The sequence below is a fragment of the Nelumbo nucifera genome, chromosome 2 (assembly GCF_055504915.1).
Source record: "Nelumbo nucifera cultivar China Antique chromosome 2, China Antique-T2T, whole genome shotgun sequence".
Classification (NCBI taxonomy): domain Eukaryota; kingdom Viridiplantae; phylum Streptophyta; class Magnoliopsida; order Proteales; family Nelumbonaceae; genus Nelumbo; species Nelumbo nucifera.
This window is the reverse complement of record NC_142650.1, coordinates 45,692,814-45,720,708: the sequence shown is the minus strand read 5'-3', so window position 1 is coordinate 45,720,708 and position 27,895 is coordinate 45,692,814. Positions and strand designations below refer to the sequence as shown.

The window sequence follows — 27,895 nt, the reverse complement described above, 5'->3', positions numbered from 1 at the left end:
TGTCCGGCTTTTTTCTGATGCCAAACTCTTTTTTTGCAGGTGTGATGGACTTAGGAAGGACTCGTGGTGGGCACTTGTTTCAAAGCATGAAGAGGACGAAGCGAGTTGCCAAGCGAACTCGCGCGCGAGCTGCCCCGGGATGCGGAGCCCGAGGTACCGGACTACCCGTTAGGGGATCCGCCCAGGGAGCCCGAGATGGCTCCTCCAGTGCAAGAAGCGGCAAGGGGCCCGTATGCTGAGAGTACTTACACGGGGGCTCCCACCTACTCTGGTGCTCCTGCTTACTCTGGGTCTGCTCAAACGTGAGTTGGACCCTCGGGCTTGGGGGCTCCAGGGGAATTCAGGAGTGTGTTGTCGCCGACCTACGCTCTTCAGAAGAGTAAGGAGGCCATTTTCCCCGAGGAGGTCGCGGCGTGGACTGATCTCTCTTTTCACCAGGTGGCCTGCCGTGCTGTTACTCATGCCATGGTGGTAAGTCAGACTTTTTATCGAGCTCTTTTGCTTTTATCCTTCTTGCTGTCGTTCTTTTGATCACTTGTTCTTTTGGTAGGTGAACTCTTCTATCCACGCCTTGGCGGCCCAGGTGGAAAGGAGATCAAGGCAGGCGCGAGCTGCTGAAGAGGCTCTTTGTGCTGTCGAGATGACTTCTCGAGCTGCTGAGGCGGCTTCCCGAGCTGCTGAGGCGGCTGTTCGTGCTGCGGAGGCCAGGCAGGCGAGGTCTCAGAGAGATGCCGAGGCCATGGGAGTCATAGTGAAGCACATGGCAGACCTGAGGCTGGATTTGCAGCATCAGGTCGAATACCTTCAGGAGGACATTAGGGAGAGGACGCAGATCTTTTCTCAAGGTATTGAAGATGCCAAGAAAAAGGCTGTCGATGAGTACATCGCCTCACCGGCTTTGGCGACCTAATGGTGGATTCGTACCGAAGGGGTTTCAAGCTGAGCCGGTGGATGATCCGGAATACGTACCCCGAGCTCGATATTAGTGCCATATCCACTTCGTGCATAACTTAGGAGATGGCCAATGCTGCTGATGGTGAGCCAGATTCCGAGGGCGAGGCAAGGCCTTTGGGTATCGTTGAAGTGCCTTATGATAATGAAGAAGTAGCTCCGGGCCTGTAAATTTTTTTTTTTTGGAAATGTACTACCTTACTTTGAAATGGAATGACTTTTCTTTTGGTTAAGTGTTGCTTGTTCTTTCTCCCGAACTGAACGTATTTGCCGAACTGACCATACGTCCGATCTGTTTCCTGCCCGGGTTACCGCACTCGCGCGACCTGTTTTGGTGCTCTGAGATGCCGATGTCCCTATTAGTTTGTTGTCTTCGTTTTGCCTTTGGCTTTCTTTGCTTGCTTGTGCCGAGGTTCCATCATTAGCTCGACATCCTAGCCCTTAGGCTTTGGTGGCGATTTTATCCACTCCGCTTGGTGGTCTATAGGTAGTATCGCCTTAAGTTGACGATGTTCCATGCTCGGGGTACTTGCTTACCCTCTAAGGTTTCAAGCTCGTATGCCCCCCCCCCGAGTGCTTTCTTTACTCTGTAGGGTCCTTCCCAATTTGGTCCGAGTTTGCCCACGCCGGGTTTGGGTACCATGATCTTACGGAGAACCAGGTCGCCGATGCGGAAGCTCCTCTTCTTTACTCTGGCGTTGTAGTACCGAGCTACTTTTTGCTGGTAGACCGCTGTTCGGATGTGCGCGAGGTCTCTTACCTCATCCAATAGGTCGAGGTTGGTGCGTAACTCGTCTCCGTTTGTCTGATCGTCATATGCTTCTAGTCGCAGTGTAGGTATTTCGATTTCCGCCGGGATTACCGCTTCGGTGCCGTAGGTGAGGTTAAAGGGGGTCTCTCCCGTGGCGGTTTTTTCTGTAGTTCGGTGAGCCCACAGAACACTTGGTATCTCGTCCACCCACAACCCTTTAGCTCGGTCTAGTCGTGCTTTCAGTCCGCAGAGGATGACTCTATTCATTACTTTTGTCTGGTCATTTGCCTGCGGGTGTGCGACCAATGTGAAGTTCTGACGAATTCCCATATTTTGGCACCATTCTTGGAACTTGATATCCTCGAACTGTTTGCCGTTGTCGGAGATCAGTACTCGAGGTAGCCCGAAGCGACATACTATGTTCTTCCAAAAGAAGTTCTGTATGTTTCGGGTTGTGACTGTTGCTAGAGGTTCAGTTTCTATCCACTTTGTGAAGTAATCTACAGCCACCACTAGGAACTTTCTCCCACCTGTTGCTGGCGGGAATGGCCCCAGGAGGCCGATGCCCCATTGTGCAAAGAGCCATGGACTGGTGAGGTACTTGAGGTCGGCAACAGGCTGATGGTGGATATTGGCATTCTTCTGACACTTGTCGCATTTTCTGACGAGCTCGACGGCTTCTGCCTTCATCGTTGTCCAGTAGTATCCTTGTCGAAGTGCCTTTTAGGCGAGGGTTCTGCCCCCAGGTGTCCGCCGCACAGACCTTCATGAGTGTCGCGGAGTATGGGCTCGACTTCGGCAAGTCATAAGCAACACAGGTAGGGGAGCGTGTAGGATCATCGGTACAACCGTTCGTCTATTATGACGTATTTGGCTATCTGGCGCTGCACCCTCTTGGCTGCATTGCGGTCCGCAGGGAGGGTTCCATCTAGTAAGAAGCTCGCGAGTGGGCCAATCCAGCTCGGCTCTGCTTCAAGGACGGAAGCGACCTCCTCAGCCCCACCGAGAATGCTGGGCCGAGGTAAGTCCTCTATGTACACGGTTCTCATGGTGTTATGACTCGTGCTGGCTAACCGGGACAGGGCATTGGCCTCAGTGTTCTCTGACCTCGGGATTTTCCTGATGAAGTGTGACTGGAAGTTGAGCAGAGGTTCCTTTACTTTTGCCAAGTATGCAATCATAGTGAGCTCACGTGCTTCGTATTCGCCCGTAACCTGGTTGACCACGAGCTGGGAATCATTGCAGATAACTACGTGCTTTGCTCTTACCTTGTGCGCTAGGTTCAGCCCGGCTATCAGTGTCTCGTACGTTGCCTCGTTGTTGGATGCCGCAAACTCAAAGCGTAGTGCGTATTCTAATTTCGTGCCGCTTGGGCCGTGTAGCACTATTCCAGCCCCGCTGCCCTACTGGTTCGAGGAGCCATCTACGTGAAGGATCCAGGGCTCCTCATCCCAGTTCGCGTTTGGCCTAACCAGGAGAGATGCCACACTGGCTACTACTTCACGGGGTTCAGACTCTATTGGCTTGGGAGCTCCGGGCTCGCTCAAACTGGGGATCTCGGGCTTGACCGGCCCAGGGGCTTCGAGGCTAAACGTGCACTCGACGATAAAATCTGCTAAGGCTTGGGCCTTAATAGCAGTTCGTAGCTTATACTGGAGGTCGTACTCACTGAGTTCGATGGCCCATTTGGTCAGTCGACCGGAAACCTCGGGCTTGAGTAAAACTTGCCTCAGAGGTTTGTCAGTCAAGACGATGACAGTGTGAGCCTGAAAGTATGGGCGGAGTTTCCGAGCTGCTATCACCATTGCGTATGCTAGCTTTTCTATCTGCGGGTACCTTGTCTCTGCTCCCTGCAAAATTTTACTAACATAATAGATGGGTCGTTGGACCCAATCTACTTTTTTATTAGTACCGAACTGACCACCTCGTCGCTTGCCGAGAGGTATAGTTCTAGGACCTCGCCCTCCTTGGGCCGGGCTAAGGTTGGCACATTAGCGAGGTAGCTTTTTAGCTCGTCGAACGCGAGCTGGCAGTCTTGGGTCCACTCGAACCCTTTGCCTTTGATTGCTTTGAAGAAAGGCAGGCAGCGGTCTGCTGATTTGGACATGAAGCAGCTCAGAGCGGCTATGCGGCCGTTTAGCCTCTGAACTTCTTTTACTTTCCGGGGTGGTTTCATATCTAGGATGGCCTTTATCTTGTCCGGGTTGGCCTCAATACCGGTTGACAATGTACCCTAGGAACTTGCCTGAGGTGACACCGAAGACACATTTGTTAGGGTTCAGTTTCATGTTAAATCGACGCAGGATTTGGAAGACAGAATCTAAGTCTTGTATTAATTCCTGTGAAAACTACGTCTTTACGACCATGTCGTCTACATAACATTCTATTTTCGTGCCAATCAAGGGCCGAAACAGCCAATTTACAAGTCTTTGGAAGGTTGCCCCGGCATTTTTAAATCCGAGGGGCATGACCTTGTAGCAGTATAGGCCGAACTCGGTTATGAAGCTGGTTTTTTCCTCATCGGACTGGTCCATCCTGACTTGGTTGTAGCCCGAGTAGGCATCCAGGAAGCTTAGCAACTCATGTTCCGAGGTCGCGTCCACTAGGCGGTCAATTTTGGGGAGGGGGAAGCAATCTTTTGGGCAAGCTCGGTTCAGGTCGGTGTAGTCGACGCACATGCGCCACTTGCCGTTTGCCTTTTTCACCAACACTAGGTTGGCTATTCAGCTCGGGTAATGAACTTCCCTTATGAAATCTGCTGTGAGGAGCTTTTCGACCTCCTTGTCGACCGCCCTCCAGCGCTCTGGGGCTAAGTTGCGTTTCTTCTGTCTAACGGGTTTGACTACAGGGTCAGTATTAAGTCTGTGAGTTATAAGGTTGGGGTCAATACCGGGCATGTCGGCTGCAGACCAGGCAAAAATATCTAAATTTTGAAGTAAAAAACTCACCAGTTCGGTTCGTAGTGGTTCCTCGACGGAAGCACCGATTTATAGTGTGTGAGTTGGGTCTGTAGCCGAAGTCGGGACTGCGACCGTTTCCTCTATGGACAAAGCTTGTTCCTCGCCTTGCTCCGTAGGCCGTTCTAGTTCAAGGTCGTCGGCCGCCTTGGTTTTTACCTTCAGGGCGACAACATAACACTTGCGAGACTCAAGCTGGCCGCCCCGCGCTACCCCCACCCCGAAGTCGGTAGGGAACTTCATTGCCAAATAGAATGTGGAGACCACTGCCCGCAGGATATGCGTAATTGGCCGCCCTATTATGGCATTGTATGGGGAAGGGGTCGCGACCACCAGGAAATCATGGTTGAGTCTGACCGCACAAGGCCATGTGCCGACTTCCACAGGTACTATTATTTTTCCGAGGGGCCTGACTTCCTCTCCGCTGAAACCCACCAGAGGAGTGTTCGCGGGCTTTAGCTCGCTCTTCTGCAACTGTAGCTGGTCAAATGCTGACTTGAAGAGGATGTTCGTCGAGCTGCCCGAATCCACGAGTATGCGCCTGACCTCGAAGTCGCCGATCCTCAGTTTTATGACAAGCGCGTCATCGTGGGGGTAGTGGACCCCTCGCGCATCGTCTTCCGTGAAGAAGATCGACTCTTCAGTCTTCGGTCTCTTTGGGGGGTTCTGTTTCTCTTGGGCTGCTTCGCGAACTGACGTCTGGGCCGCTGCCGAAATACACCCTGCTACCACCGAACCTCCCACTATTACATGGATGGTTCCCCGAACTGGCCTCTCTTCCAGAGGCTGTTGTTGCAACGGTTCGGCCGGTTTGCTGCTAGATTCGAGGGCATCCTTTCCATGCCCCCCTTGCCGACCTGCCTTATTGTTATTATTATTATTATCATGCTGTACAAAATTCCTCAAGTATCCGCGACGGATGAGTCCCTCTATCTCGTCCTGAAGATTATTACACTACTCGGTACTATGACCGTGGTCTCTATGGAAACTACAGTACAAATTTTTATTTCTCTCGTTCGGATTCCCCTTTAGGCGAGGTGGCCACTTTACGTATGGGGCATCCTTGATCGTCATTAAGATCTCGGTCCGCCTCATGTTTAACGGCGTGTAATCCGTCCGAATTGCTAAGGGAGATCAGAACGACTGGTTCGGCTTCGGCTCCCGGGCCGGGTTTTTTCTGTCGACTGGGTTGAAGGGCTCGCCTTCCCTCTTTCTTTTCTCGTTCCCGCTTTCGGTCTGTTGGTTGATTTCTTCCTCTGTTCTCATGAACTTATCCGCGAGCTTGAGGAATTCGGCCATGGTTGCGGGCTGGTTAGCTACCATGTGCCATTTGAACTCTTTGTGCATTACTCCTCTCTTGGCCGCCGCGAGCTGCACCGCGGGGTCTAATCGTGGTATCTGCAAGCACGCTTCATTGAACCGCTTGATGTAGCCCCTGATGGATTCTTCTTCTCTCTGGACTACTCCGAAGATGCTTTCCTTTGTTCTGGGGCACCGCTTGCTGGTGACAAAGTGTGCGGTGAAGACCTGCACGAACTGGGCCCAGCATCTTATCGGCCTGGGGGCCAGGTTCCTGTACCAAGTGCGGGCTACCCTCCTGAAGGTGGTGGTGAAGGCCACGCACATGCACGATTCACTGGCCCTAGCGAGGTGCATTGGGACTGGAAAGCATCAACGTGGTCGTTGGGGTCGAAGGATCCATTATACTTGTCCAAAGGTGGGAGCTTGAAATCTCTGGGCATGGGGACTGCCAGGAGTTCTGATGCGAGGGGGGAAGGAATTGAGAGAATCAGGGCATCTTTTACCTCGTCCGAGCTCGTCTCTTTCTTACCTCTGAGCTCGGGCAGGACACGGGTGGCAGTTTGGCGACTTCGCCGATGCCTTCGTTGTTGAGTGGGCCTGGTACTGGCGCTGCTAGCCTCTGTGTTGTCGAGCTCGATGGGCCCGGAATGCTGGTAGTCTGCTGCCAGGGCGCTGAATCGGTTCTCCGTGAGCGGGAACTCGGGCCTGGAGCGCCGAGGTGTTGACTTTGCGGGCGAGGTTCCTGACCCGCCTGCGAGCTGCGAGGTGGGGGTGATTTTTCTCTCTCTTCGGCCTGGGGATGAGGCCTGGCTGTTAGGGGGTTCTGGGGTCGGGAGGCTTTTCCCTGGTGGGGGCGTCCATCCTGAGGGGAGGCCTTAACCGGCTTCGGAGCAGGGTGTCGAGGTGGAAGTAGTGGTTGGTTCAGAGGCAGTTGGGGGAACTGCTGCTGATAGTGATACTGGGAGATGTTGTGCAGTATTTGGTGCTGCTGGAGCTGATGTTGCTGGAATTGTTGCATTTGGGCTTGCATTGCCCGCATGCATTGCATCAGGTCGTCCAACTGGTTCCGGCTGGTTGCCAGGGGGACAGCAGTTGGTTCAATAAAGGTTGTTTCGATAGGGAGAGGAAAGGGGATGCTCATGGCAGGAAGGTTTACGGGCGCCACTGCTTGTGGCGCATTCAAGCTGGGGATCCCATCCACTGAAAGGGGGATGGTGAACTGTCCGACGCACACCACGGGGACTTGAAGTTGTTCCCTGGTGGTGTTTGTCTCCGTACCACGTCCGGCGTTGCTAGAAGAAGCCATGAGTGTTGGGGTTTTTGGAGAAAAGAGGTTATGAGAGTTTAGAGGGAGGCTTTTAGAAGCGATTCCCACAGACGGCGCCAATTGATGGTGCGCAATCCGGCTGGTCCTAGCTATCAACGACCTTGCCTCTGAACGGAGTTACAGGGGGCCTGAAACAGGGAAGATGAGGAAGCTCCGGGGGGAACCCGGTATGAATGCTCCGAAGCTCAAGTTAGAATTCTCTCAAAGGCAAGATAGAACCAGATGGCGCAAAGTTCACATACCTTGTTCTTGGGGGCTAGGGAGCCTTTTATAACCACCTCGTGCACTCACTCCTAAGCTTCTGTCAGGTCGGGTATGATTACCTCTGGGCTCCTGCCAATTCGGGTGTCATCCCCTCTGCTGGACAGAACCGCCACTGCTCCCTTTTGTCGGAGCCATCTCTGCGACTGGCGATGACGGTGGCAGGTGACCGTTGAAGGGCGACTGTCAAGCATCAGATCCCAAGTCAGTCAGGTGCGCCGCCCTTGGATACGGACCTCCTCGGTGTCAGGTATGGTACGTTTGTTCAGTTCGGCGTCCTGGAGGCGAAGTGCTGGAGTGGCGAGCAAGGTGAAGTCTTGAGTTCGGATAGGGGAGTGTCCCGAACTGCCATGAGGCGGGCCAGTTCGGGTCATTGCCTTGTGTGGCTCGGGGCCTAAGGGAGAGTTCGGGCTCCTCGTAGGGAGTTCGGGCTCTTAGTAGGGAGATCAGGCTCTTAGTAGGGAGATCGGGCTCCTCGTAGGGAGTTCAGGCTCCTAGTAGGGGGTTCGGGCTCCTCGTAGGGAGTTCGGGCTCCTTGTTCGGATTGCTGGTGGGGAGTTCGGACTCCTTGTGGGGAGTTCGAACTGCTAGTTTCCTTCCTTTGGTGCTTGCGCCCTGGGTGCGCTGTTGTGCCAAGCTGTTTGCCTTTGCCACGTATTGAATGATTACAAGGTCGGGCCAAATCTTCCTTCATCAAGTCCGGCTATGGCAGCGGACGACCGACAGTGGCTCGATTGCAATGGCGATGTACGATGATGTTTGTGCAGAAGAACTTTCATTGTGAAGGAGAGGGAAAGAATGCAAAACGAAAATGGAGAAGAGAGACTGGGATCCCCAAAGACGCTTAAACCAAAATTGACAAGTTTTTGAAATCCAGACTGCCGTGATTGTCTGGACTCCGTTAATTTTGAAATTTTCTAAGAACGACGTGTTCGATTGCCATTGGTGTCCCCTCGGGACAGACGATCCGAGCTCCGACCGACCATGCCCAGCAGGCTGCAGCCACCAGGTGGGAAGTCGGAACGCGGGGTGGGACGTCTCTGACTAATAAAAGAGCTCGATTAAATAATAAAAAAAAAAAAGTTAAAAAACAGGTTTGAGTTGCGAGTTGTCGAGTACTCGAGTTCGAATTCGAGTATCCTTTTATCTGACTTGACTTTAACACGTGGGCGTTGCCTCTAGCCTCTGCCTGTGTCTTGGTCGACTTTGTCGCCAATATGGACCGAGGCTTATTTATTACAGTTAATCAGGTCGACCTCCGATCCATGACAATAGAAAAAAACAACAGAGAAACCGAAGGCTGACTGGTTGAGGGCCTTGAGGCAACAAAGTTTTATTATTTTCTACCAAACTAAACACAGGAAACAACGTGTTAAACGCGGGATATTAAGATGAGAAACCTCCTCTCAGTCAGTCGGTCACTTTTAAGATACCTACCTTCCGTCGTCAGTCACCGTTGGGCATACAACAGAAGTGGTTTACATTGCATACACTAATTATTTTTAATCATAAAGTTGACCGTAAACCTTATTAATTATTCTTTTATATAAAAAATAACACTTATTTCTCGCTCCTGTCTTCCCAGCAGTTCATTTCAATTTACAATTTGTCGGTACTCCCCGACACCAGAATCCGGATGTACACCTACCTCATTAGAGTGATCCTCACACTACTCTCATATCACATCGCAGCTAGAGCCGTAAGTTGGGCCAGGTTAGGTGGGGTTGAAATTATCTCTAATCCAAGCTTAAGTTTTAAACCCTAAACTTAACTTTCAACTCAATTTATCTAATTTTAACTTAAACTTTAATTAAATTTGTTCAACACTAATTCAATCCAATTTAACTCTTAAGTTAATTTTAGTTGAACCCAACCCAACCTTCTTCCCGTTTTTTAAAATCTCAGATCATAACTCAACTTTTATTGGGTTGGATTAACATAAAGGCTAAACCACTAATGTGCATAGAGCTTTAACCAAAAACTGAACCATCATCCAAGCCTAGCCCCTAACTTCATTGAAAGTTCATATACCTACTGATAATAAACCAATTATTGAAGTACTACCCCTTTTCTTTAAAAGCAATTAGAAGCAAGTATATTTATATTTCATTTCAAAAGCATGTGATCAGAGTTGCTAATTTGATACAAATGGATTGCATGGAATTTTTAAATTGTGATGGTTTCAAAATTATAATTATAAAGCTTCTTTCAGAAAAATTAGGGCTTGCAATGGAGGCAAATTTCTATATCCACAGAATGAAATAAGATACTACAATCCTAAAAAATAGGAAGATAATCTAGCATAATATTTGAAAAAGCCAATAACCAAATAACACACACACACAAAAAAAAGAAAATATAAAAGATTTATGGTTCAACACCATGGGGGCTTTTAGGAATCATTCAACACCTAATATACGATTAGGAAATATCATAAGTAAGAAAATATAATACAAGAAACAATGGCAAGTTTTTCATTCAAAAATTTGTAATTTAGTCACTCTAATCCATGAACTTCTAAATCCTCCAGACATTTTATTTGGTCGAAAGGAAACTGCCACAACAATAAACAATCAAAGAGAAGAAAATAAAACAAACAACTAAATCCTATAGACATTAATACATTAAACCTATTTTTAAAACTAACAAAAAAACTTTCTAAGTCTGCACCTTGTAAGTTGTAACCCATTACAATTTAAAGCCGGGTTTTCCCAGCAATTTTATTGATAAATTTTACTGATCCGGGGGGTTGTTTAATTTCATTGCCATTTATATAGCAATTTTCTTGAAAAACAAGAAATGTTGTTGAAAAACATTTCTTCGCATTTTTTACAAATAGGTTCCATTAGGCACCACATGTGCAAACAGTGAAAAACACCTGGAAGAAACCTTTTCAGATTCCATTGAGAAAAATGCCTATTTAGCGCTGAACGGGTGCCAACAGCAATGGAACCAAACATCACCCTGATCATTCCTGGACTAGACAGACAGTGGCTTCGGTAAAGAAGGAATAACTCTATGAAACCTTATCCCCTTTGCAGTTGGCCGAACAGTTAGGGAAAAGTGTAATCGTGATATTTTCTTTTTAAACAATGTCAGATACTCTAAGTTATTGAGCACTTTTACCTTTGATCCTATACTTCTGCTAAGTTTAGGGGTTCTGAAATCCTAATTTTGTTTTTTATTTTTTTGTTTGGACCAGATCATTTATTATTTTTATTTGATGCAAGGCATCTGTTCATACAAATGAAACTTAGCCAACTGTATTTGTAAAATGCTGTAGGAAGAGGTCATGGAAATTTAGATGGGATGGGAGACCAAGAGAGACAAACTTTTGTAACTTGCCTGCAACAATTCACGAGTTGATTTCATGGCCAGGGGAAATAGGTGGTATATCAAGCAGCTTTCAGGGCGATGGCTTCCGTTCGGTGAAGGCTATTTTTCGGAGATGAATACAAATTCTCTCCCCCCACCCAACCCCCACAAATTAAAAAAAAAAGGTACAAAATAAAAGAAAGGGCCAAATTCATTTATGCCTCTTCACAGTGAATGTACTGTTTCTTTCGGATTTATATGCTTTAATAATTCACATCCAAACTTCCTGCAGAATAGGAAGGAATGTCTAGAAGAATTTCTTCTAAAGAAAGCAGACACCTGCGTCTAATTTTTCCATGATTTCTGCCAGACACATCACACATACAATGATTAAAAGGTAAAAACGAAAATGGTAAGTTGTGGTGGCTTACCTCACCAGACGTCAAATAAAAGTGAATAAAAACTCAGTTCTAAGAATAAACAAAAGCAGATCACACAAGACGTATCAGATTACAACTCTGCAAGTATAACTGAAACTATATAAGATGGCCCTCCGTCATGATGAAACAATAATTTATTGGAATGCACAACACTATGAATGATACAGACATCCAACTACAGAAGATACGTTTTCATATAATACAAAACAGAGAACGGAGGTATCATAACAGGATTAAAATAACTCAAACAAACTGAAAACGCATCAGAAGCTTTACGGAGCTGTACTTCTCTCCCTTACGGCTGTGCAGTGGGACTGCTCTGATCCCCGTCCTCAACTCTGACACGGGCAGACATGTCTGACCTCCAAAGTCATCCTTCTCAGACATGTCATACTCGTGAACTTCAATCCGAAGCAAAGCAAGCTCCGGAACAGTTAATGGGAACTCAAACTCCTCGTCCCAAACTGGTGTCCAGTCATCCTCAATTGTCTTTGTTTTCTTCATTACTGAATCAGCCGGAACTCCAGCAATCCCAACCTGTAGCTTGCCAGATCAGTAACCATGCTTTCCTACATAGCTTTACAAAAAGGGTCAACTTTAATTTGGACTAGGAAGATTATGGCCCTTGTCTCTTCGATGTTATCTTTGATTGCCTGCTGTCAGAGATGCTAAAAATGTAGCATACTACCTTGCCACGTTTTAGTCTAGTGGTGAGAATTTTATCTCCTTGGGTTTCCAGGATGATGCTAAAGAATATCCATATATAGATATTTTGTGATGAAAATTCTTTACTTTCCAAAAACTGTGCAACATCAAAACAATGACATTGGATCTCATGTTATGTAAGTTAGGTGATACTCATTATCATGGACCTGGACCTAACCTTGAGTTTAGATCTCCTTAGACTATGTTAGGTTCCAAATAAAAAATGAGAGAAATAGAATAAAATCCCTTCAAGAACCTTCCCTCAACTTTCTGTTTCACTCTTATTTACTATCAAACCAAAAACAGGTTAAATTAAGTCTATCAAACTTTATGATCCATATAATCAGATCCTTTGAATATTCTCTGGAGTACCCAACCGCACTTCCTCTTATTGCATATAAAATCCAATCAAGTGGATGATATAAAGTCCACACACATGAGTGCTTGCACACGGACAATGTAGGTATATACATACACGTGTGTATATGTACATGCTACATGCATACATATATACATAAATACACGTGTATATGCACATACTCATGTACTCTGCAATAACCAGATGGATGGACCCATTCAGGCAAGCAAATAATCCGAGATTTCTAACTGAGGTCACTTTTTTATAATCTTACCCTAGTATAAAAGTCTGGCGGGGAGTAGTTATCAAAGTGTGTGCGCTTGAAATCAAAGTTCCATCCTTCCCCCATATATACTCTCATCTGTTTACAAACATGAAAACCAAAGCCAAACTTAGTATTGAGATAAGACCCACAGCAAAAAAAAAGACAATTAGACTATATTGTACAGTCAAAAGCTCAGGAAAGATTCATTCACCTTCAAGGTTTTCTTTACTGGTAATGTTGCCTTAGGATCAAATGCCTTGTTAGCATTCAATAGAAAATCAGGTTTTTTCACATAACCACATCCTCCATTGGTTCGGAACATTCCATGCATCAACCAGAGTGATCTTCCATATCCCTATCAAGGAAAATCCCACATGCTCACATTTCATTCTCTTTGAGTGGAAAAATATTGCCATAGGCCAAAATACCAGCTAATATATCATATTATACCATACATGTGACCTCGGTTATTGTTTTAACTAATATCTCTTAGTTTGATCAAGTAGGTACTTTCTTGACAGAGAATAATTGAAAAACAGCATTCATTTAGGTGGTGTTTGGTGCATCAGTAGGCTTATGGTAACTTATCCCCTAAGTTACTTATCATTAGTTATAAGTTTCTTTTACCTAACCTAGTTTACTTAAGCTTACTTATAAAAGATGTTTTATAGATGCCTCAGGAGTGGGAGGCATATTCAGGAAAGAGACAGATCATACTATTGCATTATTCTTAGGCCCAATTGGAGTGGGTGATTCACTAAGGGCTGAGATTATGGCGGTAATGGAGGGAGCACAAAGAGTAAAGGATATAAAATATCAATGAAATGCTGATTGAAGGGGATTCACACCTTGTAACAGGGTGGCTGCAGAGCAAAGAAAAAGATATTTGGGTTTACAGGAATGAAATGAAAAACATTCAAATGGCTAATAAAAGATGGTTACAAACAAGGTGACAAACTATCACCCACAAGAAAGAAGAACTCAGAGCCCACAACACCAGAACCCTCCAAGAACCCCTTAGAACACAATATTCCATTCCTAAACCTTAAGATATTAAAACTTTTCTACCATGACCATAATCACTGAATCCAGAAAAAGCTTACCCCTTACACACTTCTTTTCTCTGTATTTCCCCCAACTGGTGCATCCTGTGCAGATCTCAGAGTGAGGACTGCTATCATTTGTTAATTTCTTGCTCATTTACTGCAGAGTTATGGGATTGGCTTCTCTCTTTGTTTGGGAGCAGTTGGAACTTGCCAGATTTAAGAAAGCTTTTTGATCCATCTACTTTTGTTTGGCAACAGAAAAGGGGTAAAATCATGTGGAGGTGTGCAAGAGCTGCATTGATATGGACAATCTGGGAAGAAAGGAATGCTAGAACTTTTTTGGAGAAGGAAAGGAACCTTCAAGAGATAAAGGACTGTGTCTTGGTTAGGGTGATTCATTAGCTGAAATCTTTGGACTTGTTCCACCAATTCTCTTTTAATGACATTTGGAGGAATTGGGCAGCAGTGGCAAGTTGTTCCTTTTCCAAGACTAAAGTGAGAACAAGCTGGTCATCACCTCCTGCAGGCTTCTTGAAGTTGAATTTTGACAGAAGCAGTCTAGGAAACCCGGGTCCCTCTGGGTTAGGTGGGGTATTGAGGAATGAAGTCGGGAATGTGATATTTATCTTCTCAGGTCCTACAGGAGTGGGAGACTCTACTAGAGCAGAAATGTTTGCTTCCCTGCAAGGTGTACAGTTTGCAGCTCAATTAGGGGTGAGCCAGCTAATAGTTGAAGGTGACTCAAAGGTTGTTATAAGCTGGTTGCAGAACCCAGGGCCAAAGTTAGTAGTTTGGTGCTTCAGGAATGAAATTAAAAAGTTTAAGGTTCTGACAAGAAACATGGACCTAAAAATACAATGAGTGGGGAGATCAGCAAATGCTATGGCAGACTGTCTAGCCAAGCAAGGGGCAGCTAGGGAAGTTTTGTATTGGGCACAACTGTAACTTATTACTTTTTTTTCTTCTTTAGTGGAGAGATCGCAGCTCGCGCCTCTCCAAAGGCTGCTTGTATGTGATAATATTTCCAATTTAATAAAAAGTTCATTTATTTATCAAAAAAAACGGACACTTCTTTTCCAATTCCAGAAACATTTTTCTCACAAACTCTTCCCCTCCTAAAAAAGATATCCTCAGTAATTTGCTTGGACTTCAGTTTCCGCTATCTTTTCCAAATCCATCTTTTTCCCTATTTTCCTTACTTGATCAATAACCATCTCCTCATCTTCTCCTTCATCTTCTGATTTTCATCTTCTTCTACTTCCATCTCAGTCCCCAGAAACACCTCCTCTTCTAATAAATACATCTTTGTTTTGTGTAACAGAGAATGGTCTTGTCTTCTTCTCGACCTCTCCCCAGAAACACCTCCTCTTCTAATAATACATCTTTGTTTTGTGTAACAGAGAATGGTCTTGTCTTCTTCTCGACCTCTCCCTTCACCAATTCTGTGTCACTGCTGCTTCTAATAAGGTTCTGGTTGAGTGGTTTCTATTTCTGTTTTTTACCCCCTTCCTCTTACAAGTCCTCGTGTACTTACTACAAGGACCTACCCCACAAAGACTTTCCTTCAGCCAATGGAATACTTTGGTAACATAGACTAAATGACCACTATTTGAACTCTTTGGTTTTTTCACAAATACCGCAGCACCATCATCGTTTTTAGATCCTACTATCATAGAAGTTTCTCTTTTCCTCCCTAAATCCACTCCCAATTTTCCAATAACACTTGGAAAACAGAACCATGCTCCACCATCTCCACCTCTTCACATGGACTCTCACATCCCTTGGAGTTTTCAGCTTTATTTTCCCTCGTAGTCTCATCCCCTGCATTTTACAGAACTAACTCTCTAGCAAAATAAGGGGTGAGTAGAGATAAAATGTTTTAGTCACAGTTATGAATAAAAAAGAGAGGGAAGGATATCTACGTAGGGCTCCTCTATATGTGTACACCTTATTTTATCATTACTAAAATTTTGAAGTTATTGATAAAAATGAGTTGTTTGATAGATGGACAACCAAAGATAACTTTTTTAATTTTCTACTGATGGTCAGTTGAGGTGGCTCTTCAATATTGATGATTATGCAGTGCACCTTATCTACAGGCATTAAGATGCTTAGCCAGTGATCGGTGATTAATTCAATATAGTGATCAGTGATTAACTGAAGATAACTTTTTTGAGGGTGGATTTTTTGGGGATCCATAGTGGGTTGTCTTGTACAGTTTCTCTTTGTACAAAGGACCTTGATCAGTGATTAATTCAATAATAGTATACCTTGCCTTTTTCAAAATAGAAAAAAGATGCTCAGCCAGTGATACAAAGTAGTCATTGAGCCCAAGTGAGAAGCAGTCTTAACTGATCCAACCAACTTGAGAGTTCCCCTGGATTGTGTTTCCACATAACCTTCTAACAGGTTCAACCAGCCAAAAAAATATCATTTCCTTTAGCAATTCTGATCACATCACCACAGTTTATTTGCAATTTTGCATATGGAAACCTAATATGGATTCTCTCTGCTCTGACTGACACTAGGATCCAATCCAATATTTCCAAAGGAGACACAATAAACACTCCTGTGGAAAAGTAACCTTGCCAGCAATAATCATATCATTGGAACATGTAGCATACCATGATGGGTCTTATGGCATGTACAAGTTAAATTGTGCATTTATGGCTTTAGATACTGATGTAACCGTTTTTGGTCATGTACCAATTTTTGTGATGTATCAATTTTTTTGGCTAAGTACCTCGTCATTTGACCTGCTCCCAGGTGGCCTGTGACTCAGAGGATGATGGAGCTCCCTGGTGGCGAACTGCCTGGTGATGAGCTACTTGGTGGTGAGCTACTTGGTGACGAGCTCCCTGGTGGAGAACTACTTGGTGACGAGCTCCCTGGTGGAGAACTGCCTGGTGACGAGCTCCCTGGTGGAGAGCTACTTGGTGGCGAGCTCCCTAGTGGAGAACTGCCTGGTGACGAGCTCCCTGGTAGAGAACTGCCTGGTGACGAGCTCCCTGGTGGAGAACTGCCTAGTGACGAGCTCCCTGGTGGAGAGCTACTTGGTGACGAGCTCCCGGGTGGAGAACTGCCTGGTGACGAGCTCCCTGGTGGAGAATTGCCTGGTGACGACCTCCCTGGTGGAGAGCTACTTGGTGACGAGCTCCCTTGTGTAGCTCAACTCGACTGCCCTCTGCATGAGGTGATCTCCTCTCCTTTGTAGGCAGCGGGAGCTGAGGGACCTACAAGAACTCCATCCTTTCCTCCTCTTTGTAGGCGGCGGGAGCTGAGGAACCTGCGAGAGATGAATCAGAGGACCCGGGGGTGTTTACCCGGCGGGGACTCTCCGATGCCTAAGTTAGCATTCTGATTGCAGAGAGCTTGGAGAGAAATGAGAGAGATAGAGAGCAGGGATTACTTCCATTTTTCCATTCCCTCCCCCCTTTGGCTTTGGGGGTCGGAGTCCTTATATAGTGGTGCCCAGTCACATCAGGCGTAACCGCCACTGCCCAAGCCATTACTACCAAGACTGAGGTGACAGGTGCAAGCTGTTGCTGCAGGGTACGGACTCGTCAAGCGTGCCATGCTTTTCAGAGACAACAGGCACGACGCCGCCTGGCAAGAGATGTGGGCGCTGCCACCAGATCTGTCAGGTACGGTTGTCAGGCAGGAGATCTTCCTGCGATACGCCAAACTACTCTTCTATACCGAGCTACCCTACAAGTGGCGAGCTGCCTGGGGGAGCTATGCCGAGCTCCTTGGGCTATGCCAAGCTGCTTGTGGCGAGCTCTACCGAGCTGCCTGGCTCCTTGGTGGCGAGCCTAGCTCCTTGGCGAGCTCTTTGGTGAGCTACCGAGCTCCTTGGTGAGCTACCGAGCTCGTGGGGTATGCATGCCAAGTTTATCGGTGGGCGTCTTATGGGTTGCCAGGTCAGCCAGGTCGGGTCATGTGCCGGGCTGATCCAGGTCGGCTAGGTCGGATCATGTGCCAGGCTGATCCAGGTCGGCCAGGCCGGTGCCCGAGTGGGACACCAACTTGGTAAGTTGTTGCCTGGGCGTCGCCTAGTTGTCACGAGGTGCTATGTGTCGCAATTTCACTGGAGGGCCAAATCTGCCCTCATCAGATACCTTTAGATCATGTGTGCAAACCTTGAGAACTGTGATACTATCACAGAAATTTTCAATTGGAAGTTCAATGACCCTGGATACCATACGTGATATCTTACCATTGCTTATCCTAAATCTTGAGGCATGACTTTTTAATATTCAAATATTTTATTGAAGCAGGCAGAGGGATTAATTTTATCAACTATCACAAGTATAAAGGAAATGGATCAACTGATGCCCTTGCCATCTATGCATGTATCTAAAGAATAATACTACCTCCCTAACTACAGATGTTCTCCAAGACTTCAGAATATTATTTGATGATGCAACTGGAATCCCCTGTCTCAAAAGAAAACAACCTACTACACTCCATCTTGGCAATGATGGCTTGATATTCTAGCTCAGCTTTCTTTGTAATTATTGTTAAGTGGCGTAGTTTGCTTATGATGATGATCATAATCATCATTTTTTTTTAATCCAAGTGCAGTGCCAGGTAGAGGATTCCCTGTATACAAACTGAAGGAACTACCCCCTCAAGGAGGGCAGAGGATTCAATGAGGCTCCTTCATTTTGGATTCACCTTTTTTGTCAAAGGAAATTACTGTCCAAAGATATTGTCCTGGTGAAAAGGGAAGTCTTTTTATATTGCATGCAATTCTTTTTGCCCAAACAGTTGCTTTGCACAGTGAAGATCTTAGTTTTAGGATTCGAGTCAAACAAGGAATGACATTAGGGTGTATAGATAGGAAAGAAAAATTACTGATGATGGTAATAACATGAAAAAAATATCAGAAAACAAAAGAATTACAAAATAATGTACCAAAGAGGAAACCTAACCTGCATATTAAGGGCAACCATTTGAGCTCCATACATCCACCCAAGTAGTGGGTTGTAGTTTGATGAATCAAAGCGTATACCCTTTGGGTATATTCTCAGCAAATTCTGCTGTGTGAACCTAGAACAAGCCAAACAATCAATCAATCATCAGGAGAAAAAAAGGAAACAAAGATTAGAAAAAAAAGCGCATAACTAGTTATAGTTTGTGTATCAATTCAGACATGATTTGCATTGGAGAATAAATAAGAGAAGAAAAATCTAAACTCTGAAGCATACATGTCTTGGGGTTGATTATTAGGTCACCATGCCATACATATAAGCAATGCGCATTCAAGGGAGTAGAGGGCCAACATTAGAAGAGATCATTCTAGGGAGATTTTTGTGTATATTATTGTTTGACCCCTCTAAGAAGAATTCTGAAGCCAGGAAGAAAAGGCTTGGATCACAATATTGTAACAATCAATTTATGAACATGTTGCTTGACCAATAGCTGAAGAGCACCAATTCCCAAAAGGTAGGACTTTTTGAAGGCAGCTTCTGCATTGTACACCATATGATCACCAACATGCCACAGGCAGAATGACTTTTTAGTCTACCAAGTACCAAGATTGGCATATTATATTCCCAAATAGAGTGGATAGTGCAAAAGTGAAATTTTGTAGCTATCTCATATATCATTTCCAAATGTTCACAGTTGGACTGTTGAAATGTTTTAAAGTATTAAAAAATATTTATCCAGTTTCCTGACACAGATACACAAATGAGCTTGTGCACAAGATTTCATTCAAATGAATCTTGTTAAAAAACTTAGTAACTACCTGATTATTTCTGCTCCATGGGTTATAACAGCCTTCTCAAGCTCTTGTTCACTCAAACTGAGACGCCTGACTCTGGTTGGCTCCACCTTTAACCATTCAGATAATCCACCCTTCAGCTTCCCAGCATGAATAGCAATTAAATGTTTATATTGAGGTGCTGTATTCTGCTGTAACTTCCGATCTCCATCATCAGCATCTTCCTCGTCCTCTGCTTCATCTGAACCATTCTGCTGTAAAATTCTAAGTGAGCAATTAAACAGACATCATCTTTGTCTATGTCTAAAACAAATATAACAACACCATAAACTATGATTCGCATGCACCTTATCAACAGCTTCAAGTTCAACTTTAAGGTCAGGAACTTCTTTCCCCCAGGCTTCTTCCTCAGCTGAGTCCTTCCCCTTCTGTGAATCACTTTCCTTTAACTTAGCCTGAAGATACTCTTTTGGTGGTTTAGTCGATATGACAATTCGCTGCTTCAATGATTCTGGTGAAGGGAATTCCATTAAACATTCTGATTCAGGAGTAAATAACACATCTTGAAATGTTTGTGTGACCATCTACAAAGGAAGTTATTTGCAGTCATAAGATGCTTCATTGCAAACCACAATGGTGGTTAATGTGCACACTTAAAAGAAGAAAATGAAAATACATGCTTACCTCAGCTACTTTAGCCTGAAGATCTGGAGTAAGATGATCTTCTAGAGTTATAACTACAGGATATGAAGATGCAGAGAAGGCATGCTCCTTAATAGACCTCAAACATTTTATGAGTTCCACTGGGGTTGTCAGTGTCCTATACGCAGAAAACCAGATTACTTGGAAGAGAAATTAGGATGCAATTATATCAGCTTGAGAAGATCAGCGAACAAAAAAGGCTGTGATTCCCTATCCTAGTCTACCCAGTTTGCAAAACAATCACTGTAAACTAAATGTTCAGTGTCATTCTTTTATTTATTTATTTATTTTTGCAGAATTGTAGTTCATATTAACTCATTTATGAAACTTCTTCAATATCTTAAATTTAAGAACATATCCTTTTTATTGACTAGTCAACACCTAGGTACCGACTAGCCATCACATTGAATAGAGAGGACAAAACAGCTAATCAGTGCTTAACCACATTGATTCCACTGATATTGTCTACTCTTCAGATGTATTAAAGGTTGATCTCCAAAATGCACCATGAATATCAAAGAATCTGCAGAAGGAGCTACTAATAGCTCAAAGAGATGGACACAGTATGCTCTGAGTTTTAATGAAAGTCATCCTTTCTCAAAATAAACAAACAAATAAATAAATACTATGATAGAGATTTGACTTGCACATTAAATATATACCTTCCATGAAGAACATCCACATTATCTTTTGTAGAATTTGGCCATATATCTAGTTCAATCACTCTTACACTCCTATGCAGTGCATTTATTATAGGGACATCACTGCAATCACTGCTAAGTTGATTCCCAGTTAAATAGGAATTATGCCCTGTATATATGAAATAATGGGACAATGGAGAGTTCATATCATGATGCACCTGGAAAAGGGGCATTTTGTCAGTCACCAGGAAAGCTAGAGATCTCCATGGTTTGTGAAATCAGTAATAAGAGAGACAAATCCAAGAAACATAGTCAAGTACATATAGGTAATTCATGGTTTGAATGGATTGCAAAGAAATAGTGAAATATCATCCTTTATTCAAGGGATAAATTTCAGCCTAAACTACCTTGCAATGTGTCTAATATAAATCGTACCTTATAGACACCTTTTAAAAAAGAAAGCTTTGGGAACTATTATATTTTTATCATTAACATACACAAAAATACTTTATTAATAGTCATACAAAGAACAAAAGTAGAGGTGCAATCCCTAATCTGATTAGAGAAACGGACCAAGGAACACATTAATAACCCTTGACCAAGATCAACACAATCCAGAACCAATACATATGAAATAAAATGCCATCAATCTGGATTGTTAGCCACTCAATACAACTGGGGTCTCCCAACCCCTCTCTTGTTATTTCATTGCCTTGTTGGCCATGGAGTTTGCTGATTTCAGGACCAATATTGTTTGATTATTTCTACACTCTCTACCACAGTACCAGTATTATCTCCCTCTTTCTGGTGGTTACCACTGTTACCACGCTTTCTGAACTAGTTACCATTGCAGTAGAGCTTGCTACCAATTTTCATCCTCTTATAATAGAGTCCTACAGAATAAGGAGCCAAGAAATCTTTTGTTGTTAATACACTATTACTGTAATTACATCTTTGAGGGTGTTTCATGCTTCTTTTCAAGAAAAAATGCTATCATTTCTTTCTTGTGCATTGTCATATTTTCTCTTTTAGTGGCTAGTTAGGGGAATATGGAGTAAATAGGTTCACGAGAACTGATTTCTTTCACAACTTCTTGTTGTATCCTAAAGTTTTCTAATTATTGAAATCTTTTCAAAGTTATTGATAAAAAAAAAAAAGAACTGAAAGAGGGAGGAAAAAAATGGTTGGCACTCTAACTTATCTTGCAATGAACACACACATGAGGTAATAAGACCCAGGTCTTCCATCTAATGCTGGCACATCTCACCAATATTTTTATTTTAAGAGTAGCTTCCCAAGAAAAGGCCTTAGTCATGGGAGGAAAAGGAAGGTAAACACATGGATTCAGGACCTTCAAGAATGATGAATGTGTGACTTCTAGGTTAAGTTGCCAAAATTACCTTGTCAATGCTTCTAGGCTGAAGGACAGGATCCTTTAACAAGACTTGATCTGAGAACAATACCTAGCTATTCTTATTTCAGCCCTTAAACCATACGTTTATCAAGTACATGTTTGGCATTGATGCTGCAGATACAGCACTGTTTTCTTAGAAAATGGTGTTGCTGATGTGTGGGTTGGAAACATTGCTGCCAGGTAGGACATTTCCTGGGGCAACAGCAACGTTTTCTGTTTGGTACCAATGCTCCAGGAAACATTTTCAGCACTGGTACCTATTATCCAGTGCCACATCATGTCCCTGTCACTGCCACCTCATGTCCCCATTGGCAGCAACGAGCTGCAGCTCCAGGAAATGCCAAATTCGGCGTTTCTCCAAGCCATGCCTTCCCGATTTCCAAGGTATGGCTTGGAACACCATTTTTTTTTATGGAAAAACGGTTCCAAACAAACAGGTGTTTCCTGGAGGACTATTTTTTATGGAAAAATGGTTCCAAACAAACAGGCGTTTCCTGGAGCACTGTTTTTTCCAACATGGCGCTGATGTGTTGCCGTCTTCTGGAGCAATGGCATTGATGCCAAACAGACGCCAAGTCAACCCAGTCTATGTGACCCATAACATGCTGAATTGAATCATTTCCAGCCCTTAACCTTCACTTTTAACTGAGAAAGAGCCAGCCCCTGTTCTTGCATAAAATCCCAGTAGAACCCATCCCACCAATTCCCTTAAGCAACCTTAAGCTTTCTTCTACTCAACCAGCATCAGATTTTCTTTTTAATTTTTAATAAATGGTGAAACTGTATTGAATAAGGAGGGAGAGGTCCGCTCAAAATATAAACCACATCAGTTGGTTTTTACTTGTTCTATGTACGAGTTGGTAGTTTATAATTTGGAACGTTTAAATGAACCCAGTTCTCTAGGAAATAGGCTTCTTTAGTTCAGATATTAGTTCGTAATTTAGTTTGATTTAACTTGTTATCATACATAGATGCAAGTTGCAACGGTACATAAGCAATAAGCAGTATATAGATGACAGCTCAAGGCGGTATCAGATCAACCAATACAAGCACCATAAAAGGATATTGATGATGTTTTATGCACAGTTGGTTCAAGATAAGATGTACATGTGGTAATTAATCCAACAAACATTATCTATCAAAAAAAATCCAACAAATATTTATATTTTTGTGTCAACGAGAACCTCAGCATTTCCAACGTTTTGAAGAAATACAATGTTTTTGTTAAATTGGTACATTACAGGGAAAATCCAGTTCAACGATATGAACACGGAAAACAAATCGTGATAAGTGAAAGGGCAATTGACCAACACGAACATAAACTGCTATAAAGGAAACGACAAAACCAGATGTCAAAAAAAAATTCTACAAGAGCACAATTAAATTGAAGAAACAAAGTGTAGAAGTATAATTACCCCGACAGAAGGCGAGAGAGGGGGATTAGTATCGCCGAACAGATAGCGGAAGAAGGCTTCGAGATGGATACCCTTTTTATGGAAGATATTGAGATGCTTAAGCTCTCTGAGACTATCGATAATGGCTTGTGCATCCTCCGTTTTCGCCGTCTTCTCTTCCTGAATTTCGATCAGAAAGCTACGGAGGTGATCCGCGTTCATGATGCCATTTTCTGAGTACCTGTTGAAAAGGGCCTTAATCTCTTCCGGAGCTTCAGCCACTGTCTGCTTGAACCTTCGCCGGAAACAAAAACAAACCCTATAAGTTTGCTTCGACGCCATTATCTCGTAAAGAAAGAGAAAAGGATGAGTGGAGTTGCAGATTAATAGTTCGATGGCTTTGGGGAGAAAAGGTGGGGGGGATCTTCAACTGTAAGAGGAGATTGTTCCTTGGCTCTGCTACTCTGTTGCAAGGAGAGACAGATAGATGGGATCCAGAGTACAACACTCCACTTCTCACCAACAAGAGCTGGCTGGCTTTGCTCCTGCTCCGGCGAAGTGAGCAACCGTTTTCGATGTTTGTAGCAGAATTGCTGAGAGCGGGTGGAAGTAGAGTAAAGCACAGTGGAGTTGCTGCATCAATCCTAATCGCATCAAACTTTACAAAGAAAACTCTAGCTCCTTTAGAAAAGAGAAAAGAATCCTATTTACGGTGGATGAGAAGGCCACGCCTCTTTGTTTATGAAAATTTTCGTATTTTCGATGAGTTCTTTCTCTTATCAAAGGAGCGAAGCCAACCCAAACTTTACGATTGTAGGTCCCGCCGTCCCGCATCTTCTGAGTTCTGACCTTTATATTATATTTTGTGGTTTTACCAAGGTCAGGATCTGCTGCATTACAGCCGCACATCTGGAATATCTCACTCCCAATATACGGCTGTGGTGTTCGGTCCGAAACCGTTACGATGTATAGTATGGAACTATGGATCTTAGAGCCATAGCCTTCCATCCTCCACCATTTCTTACTGATCAAATTGATTAATCCAGGCCAAAGGCCGTTTTTGCCTTTTTGGTGTGTTGGGGGATCTCCTACCACACAATATCCATATTCATTCCCCCCCATACATCACTACAACCGCTTATCATTTATGGGAGATGGGAGATGTTTTTAATATACAGCTAGTCAGCTACCGTGTGTGAATAGGAGATGTGCATTGGTTTTTGGTATGGAGGGTCGCATTCAAATTGAAGCATAGCAGATGGAGGGTCGCATTCAAATTGAAGCATTGTTAAGGTTTAGTTTTGACTTTTGAAGGGGTACAAATATAAATACGTAGGGTGCAAAGTAATGCAAAATACGAGATTTGAGCCCTATATATTTGTATTTATACAAGTTCCAAACTGAGTCTAATAACATTTCGGGAAATATATAATACGGAAAATATTTTGACCAATCACAACCCCATTTCGTGAATTTTGATGAAAACCCATATCATGTATTTTCCTCATTATAGTTAAAAATATAATTAATTGAAGAATTTTGATCAGGTCCACTATTCATGGGTGATACTGAAGAAGCATTATAATGGCTTTTAGGTGTTTTTTTTTCTTTCCTTTTGGCAATGGTTTTTTTCGTGTTGTGTAGAATATACTAGCTCTATTAGTGAATAGATCTAGTATATTCCACCTGGAATTATCGACTAAAATATATGAATTAATGGTGCATCCATTCAAATAAATTTAACCAAAATCAATTAAAAACAAAAATTCATTTTTTTCCCTTAGTAAAACATGGACGATCACTCCATTTTTTTTTTCAATTTGGCCAATTTTGTTTTCTATACAAAAAAGTGTCAAGGATACTTTTGGAATAAACAACCATGGATCATACTTTTGAACATTTTCCACTCAGCTTAGGGGTATTTTAGGAATAAACAACCATGGGTCCATGCCCTTAAACATTTTCCACCAAGTTTAGGTGATCATATTACTATTTTCATATGGCAAAACAAATATTTCTTAAGGCTCAGTTTGGAAAGAGTACAAATGCAAATATGTACAGCATAAATACATACAAAATATAAGGTTTTGCATTCTACATATTTGTATTTGTACTCTTCCCAAACTCAACCTAATGAAAGATTTATTGAGTAAATAGATTGCAAAATATAAAGGATATTTTAATAAAATGCAAACTATAAGATAGGTTTAAATAAATTTGTAAAACTATAGGAGGTATTCTATTAAATAACCTAATAATAAAATATTGAAGAATCTGACAATGAATCCGACTTCAGCCTCCAATCAGTTATAAACATATGGAATGAAATAGCTTTAATCAGATTGAGATTGGAGTTCCAACTGTGATTGAATATTCCTACCAAAAAAGATTGAGATTGGAGTTTTGGCAAACATATACTACCAGTTGCAGATCTAATCACCTTGAGCTCATTACACGTGTAAGGAGCAAGGAAGAACAGCATCTTGATCATAAGAAACCGACAAAACACAAAAGCAACCTTTCATTATTGATAGATAATTTTGTAAGCAAAGGATGTCCCATTAATTATTTAGGCATCCAAAAGAAAACAAAAGATGCCCAAACAATGTAATAAGGGCAATGCATTAGCAATATCTATGTATTTGTATGTTTTTATTTATGGGAGATATTTCCAATGCAGTTGCTGTAAGAACGATGTGAGAACAGCTCCACGAGGATTAAATTTGAACCATATATAAATTTTGCACATGGTTCTATTTTAAATCTTTTTGTTTGTAATTATGATTTAAGCCTCTTATTAAATATAAAATTTGTGCTTTTTGTTCCACTAGCATGTGTGCATGTGATTTGAAGGTGACAATTTTAGATGATGATGATAATAATAATACATCTAATTTTGTTTATAAAATTTACGTATTTTTTGTTTTTATATTAAGCCATTTGACTTGTATGATTGAATTTGCTTACTTGCCACATGGACAAAAGAAGCTTTTGTTTTTGGGTAATTTTTTTTAATATAAGTTTTATATTATTAAAATATTAGATATAGATCTAACTAATAAATTTATTTATAAGAAAAATACCTTAAATAAAATATATCTTATATGGCAAGTTGTAAATGACACCGCTTTTAAAAATATTAAAAGAAATGTCCATTTGACTTGTATGGTTGAATTTGCTTACTTGCCACATGGACAAAAGAAGCTTTTGTTTTTGGGTCATTTCTTTTTTTAAATATAAGTTTTATATTATTAAAATATTAGATATAGATCTAACTAATAAATTTATTTATAAGAAAAATACCTTAAATAAAATATATCTTATATGGCAAGTTGTAAATGACACCGCTTTTAAAAATATTAAAAGAAATGTCCATTGGGTTCTAAGAAAAATTAATGGAATAATAAATATATAGGATCTTGATATTAATGCCAATAGTGACATAGTTGTGTATAACATGTTAAACCCACCATCTTTGTCATATCATAGTGTTTTTATATCATATGTGATGAGGGGTAATTTGGTCCTCCAATGATATCACGTCACATGGCAGCGTAGAACAGTAAAGTGACACCTCGGCACCACGTAGGTAGACCCTAGGAGTACTTTGGACACTTCACGACCGTCCCGACGACCTCGGCACCACTCTGATAGGCCGAACTACGAACAGCTAGGCAAGACCTCAAGTCGGTATAAGAGGCGACCTGCTTCCACCGATCTAACCCGACTCTGGTTAGCAACCTGCCTGAAGTGTCGAGCGGCCTCCCCCTTTAGTAGGTTATCACCTCCGAATTCCCTAGGATCACGACGCCACATCGGAAGAGCCGGTTATCACCCCGCCCGCTTCAGGCAAGATTGGATAAGCATTACCCGCTTACGCAGCATCCACCTCTAGGCGTGAAACCACCTCTAAACCAAACGGGCCAGGGATCCCAGACGCGTTTCGTGAGGCTCATGGTAGCTCGCCTATATAAGGCCTTCACCTCCAACCTCACAAGGGATGCATGAGTTAGCTCTCTAAGCACTCTAGTTCTCTTGTTCTCTTGCAATCAAATACCAACTCGCTAACTTAAGCATCGAAGTGTCCACCCCAGGTCAAGCAACCCGAACACTCTGATTACTTCTCTCTTGCAGCTCAACCAAGCAACCTACTCAATCCGGGGTCCAAGCTGCCAACCAGCAAGGAGCACTAGATCGTGCATCATCAATTGGCATTGTTTGTGGGAATCACTACACAAAATTCGTATTCCCACGCTCTCTTTCTAACTACATTTGCAATGGCATCTTCCAACAACAACCTCGTCAACAACAACGTATGTGTTGATGGAACAGTCACAA

At 43.1% G+C, this 27,895-nt stretch overlaps 1 protein-coding gene across 2 annotated transcripts; it reads right to left on the bottom strand.

Annotated features, from left to right (window-relative positions):
• Positions 1 to 11,311: 11,311 nt before the first annotated feature.
• LOC104602598 (phosphoinositide phospholipase C 2) lies at positions 11,312 to 24,560 on the bottom strand. Of its 2 annotated transcripts, none has more exons than XM_010266333.3 (9): positions 23,579 to 24,560; positions 20,771 to 20,967; positions 20,091 to 20,226; positions 19,754 to 19,990; positions 19,431 to 19,657; positions 18,613 to 18,730; positions 12,844 to 12,987; positions 12,642 to 12,728; positions 11,312 to 11,841 (listed from the first exon to the last, which is right to left on the bottom strand). In XM_010266333.3, the coding sequence occupies exons 1-9, from the start codon at positions 23,897 to 23,899 to the stop codon at positions 11,548 to 11,550; spliced, it is 1,761 nt and encodes a 586-aa protein (XP_010264635.1). In that variant the 5' UTR covers positions 23,900 to 24,560; the 3' UTR covers positions 11,312 to 11,547. The 2 variants fall into 2 exon arrangements, with proteins under 2 accessions (XP_010264635.1, XP_010264634.1); XM_010266332.3 differs by having other exon boundaries at positions 19,431 to 19,660; positions 23,579 to 24,397.
• Between the last annotated feature and the right edge of the window lie 3,335 nt (positions 24,561 to 27,895).

What these genes read in the sequence shown, in the direction of transcription:
- LOC104602598 (XM_010266332.3), bottom strand. Translation starts at nt 23,899, where the DNA reads ATGGCGTCGAAGCAAACTTATAGGGTTTGTTTTTGTTTCCGGCGAAGG. An exon ending in TGGTTGCCCTTAATATGCAG is followed by an intron (nt 12,988 to 18,612) that starts GTTAGGTTTCCT and finishes TTTCCTTGATAG; the next exon opens with GGATATGGAAGATCACTCTG. An exon ending in CGCCAGACTTTTATACTAGG is followed by an intron (nt 11,842 to 12,641) that starts GTAAGATTATAA and finishes GGCAAGCTACAG; the next exon opens with GTTGGGATTGCTGGAGTTCC.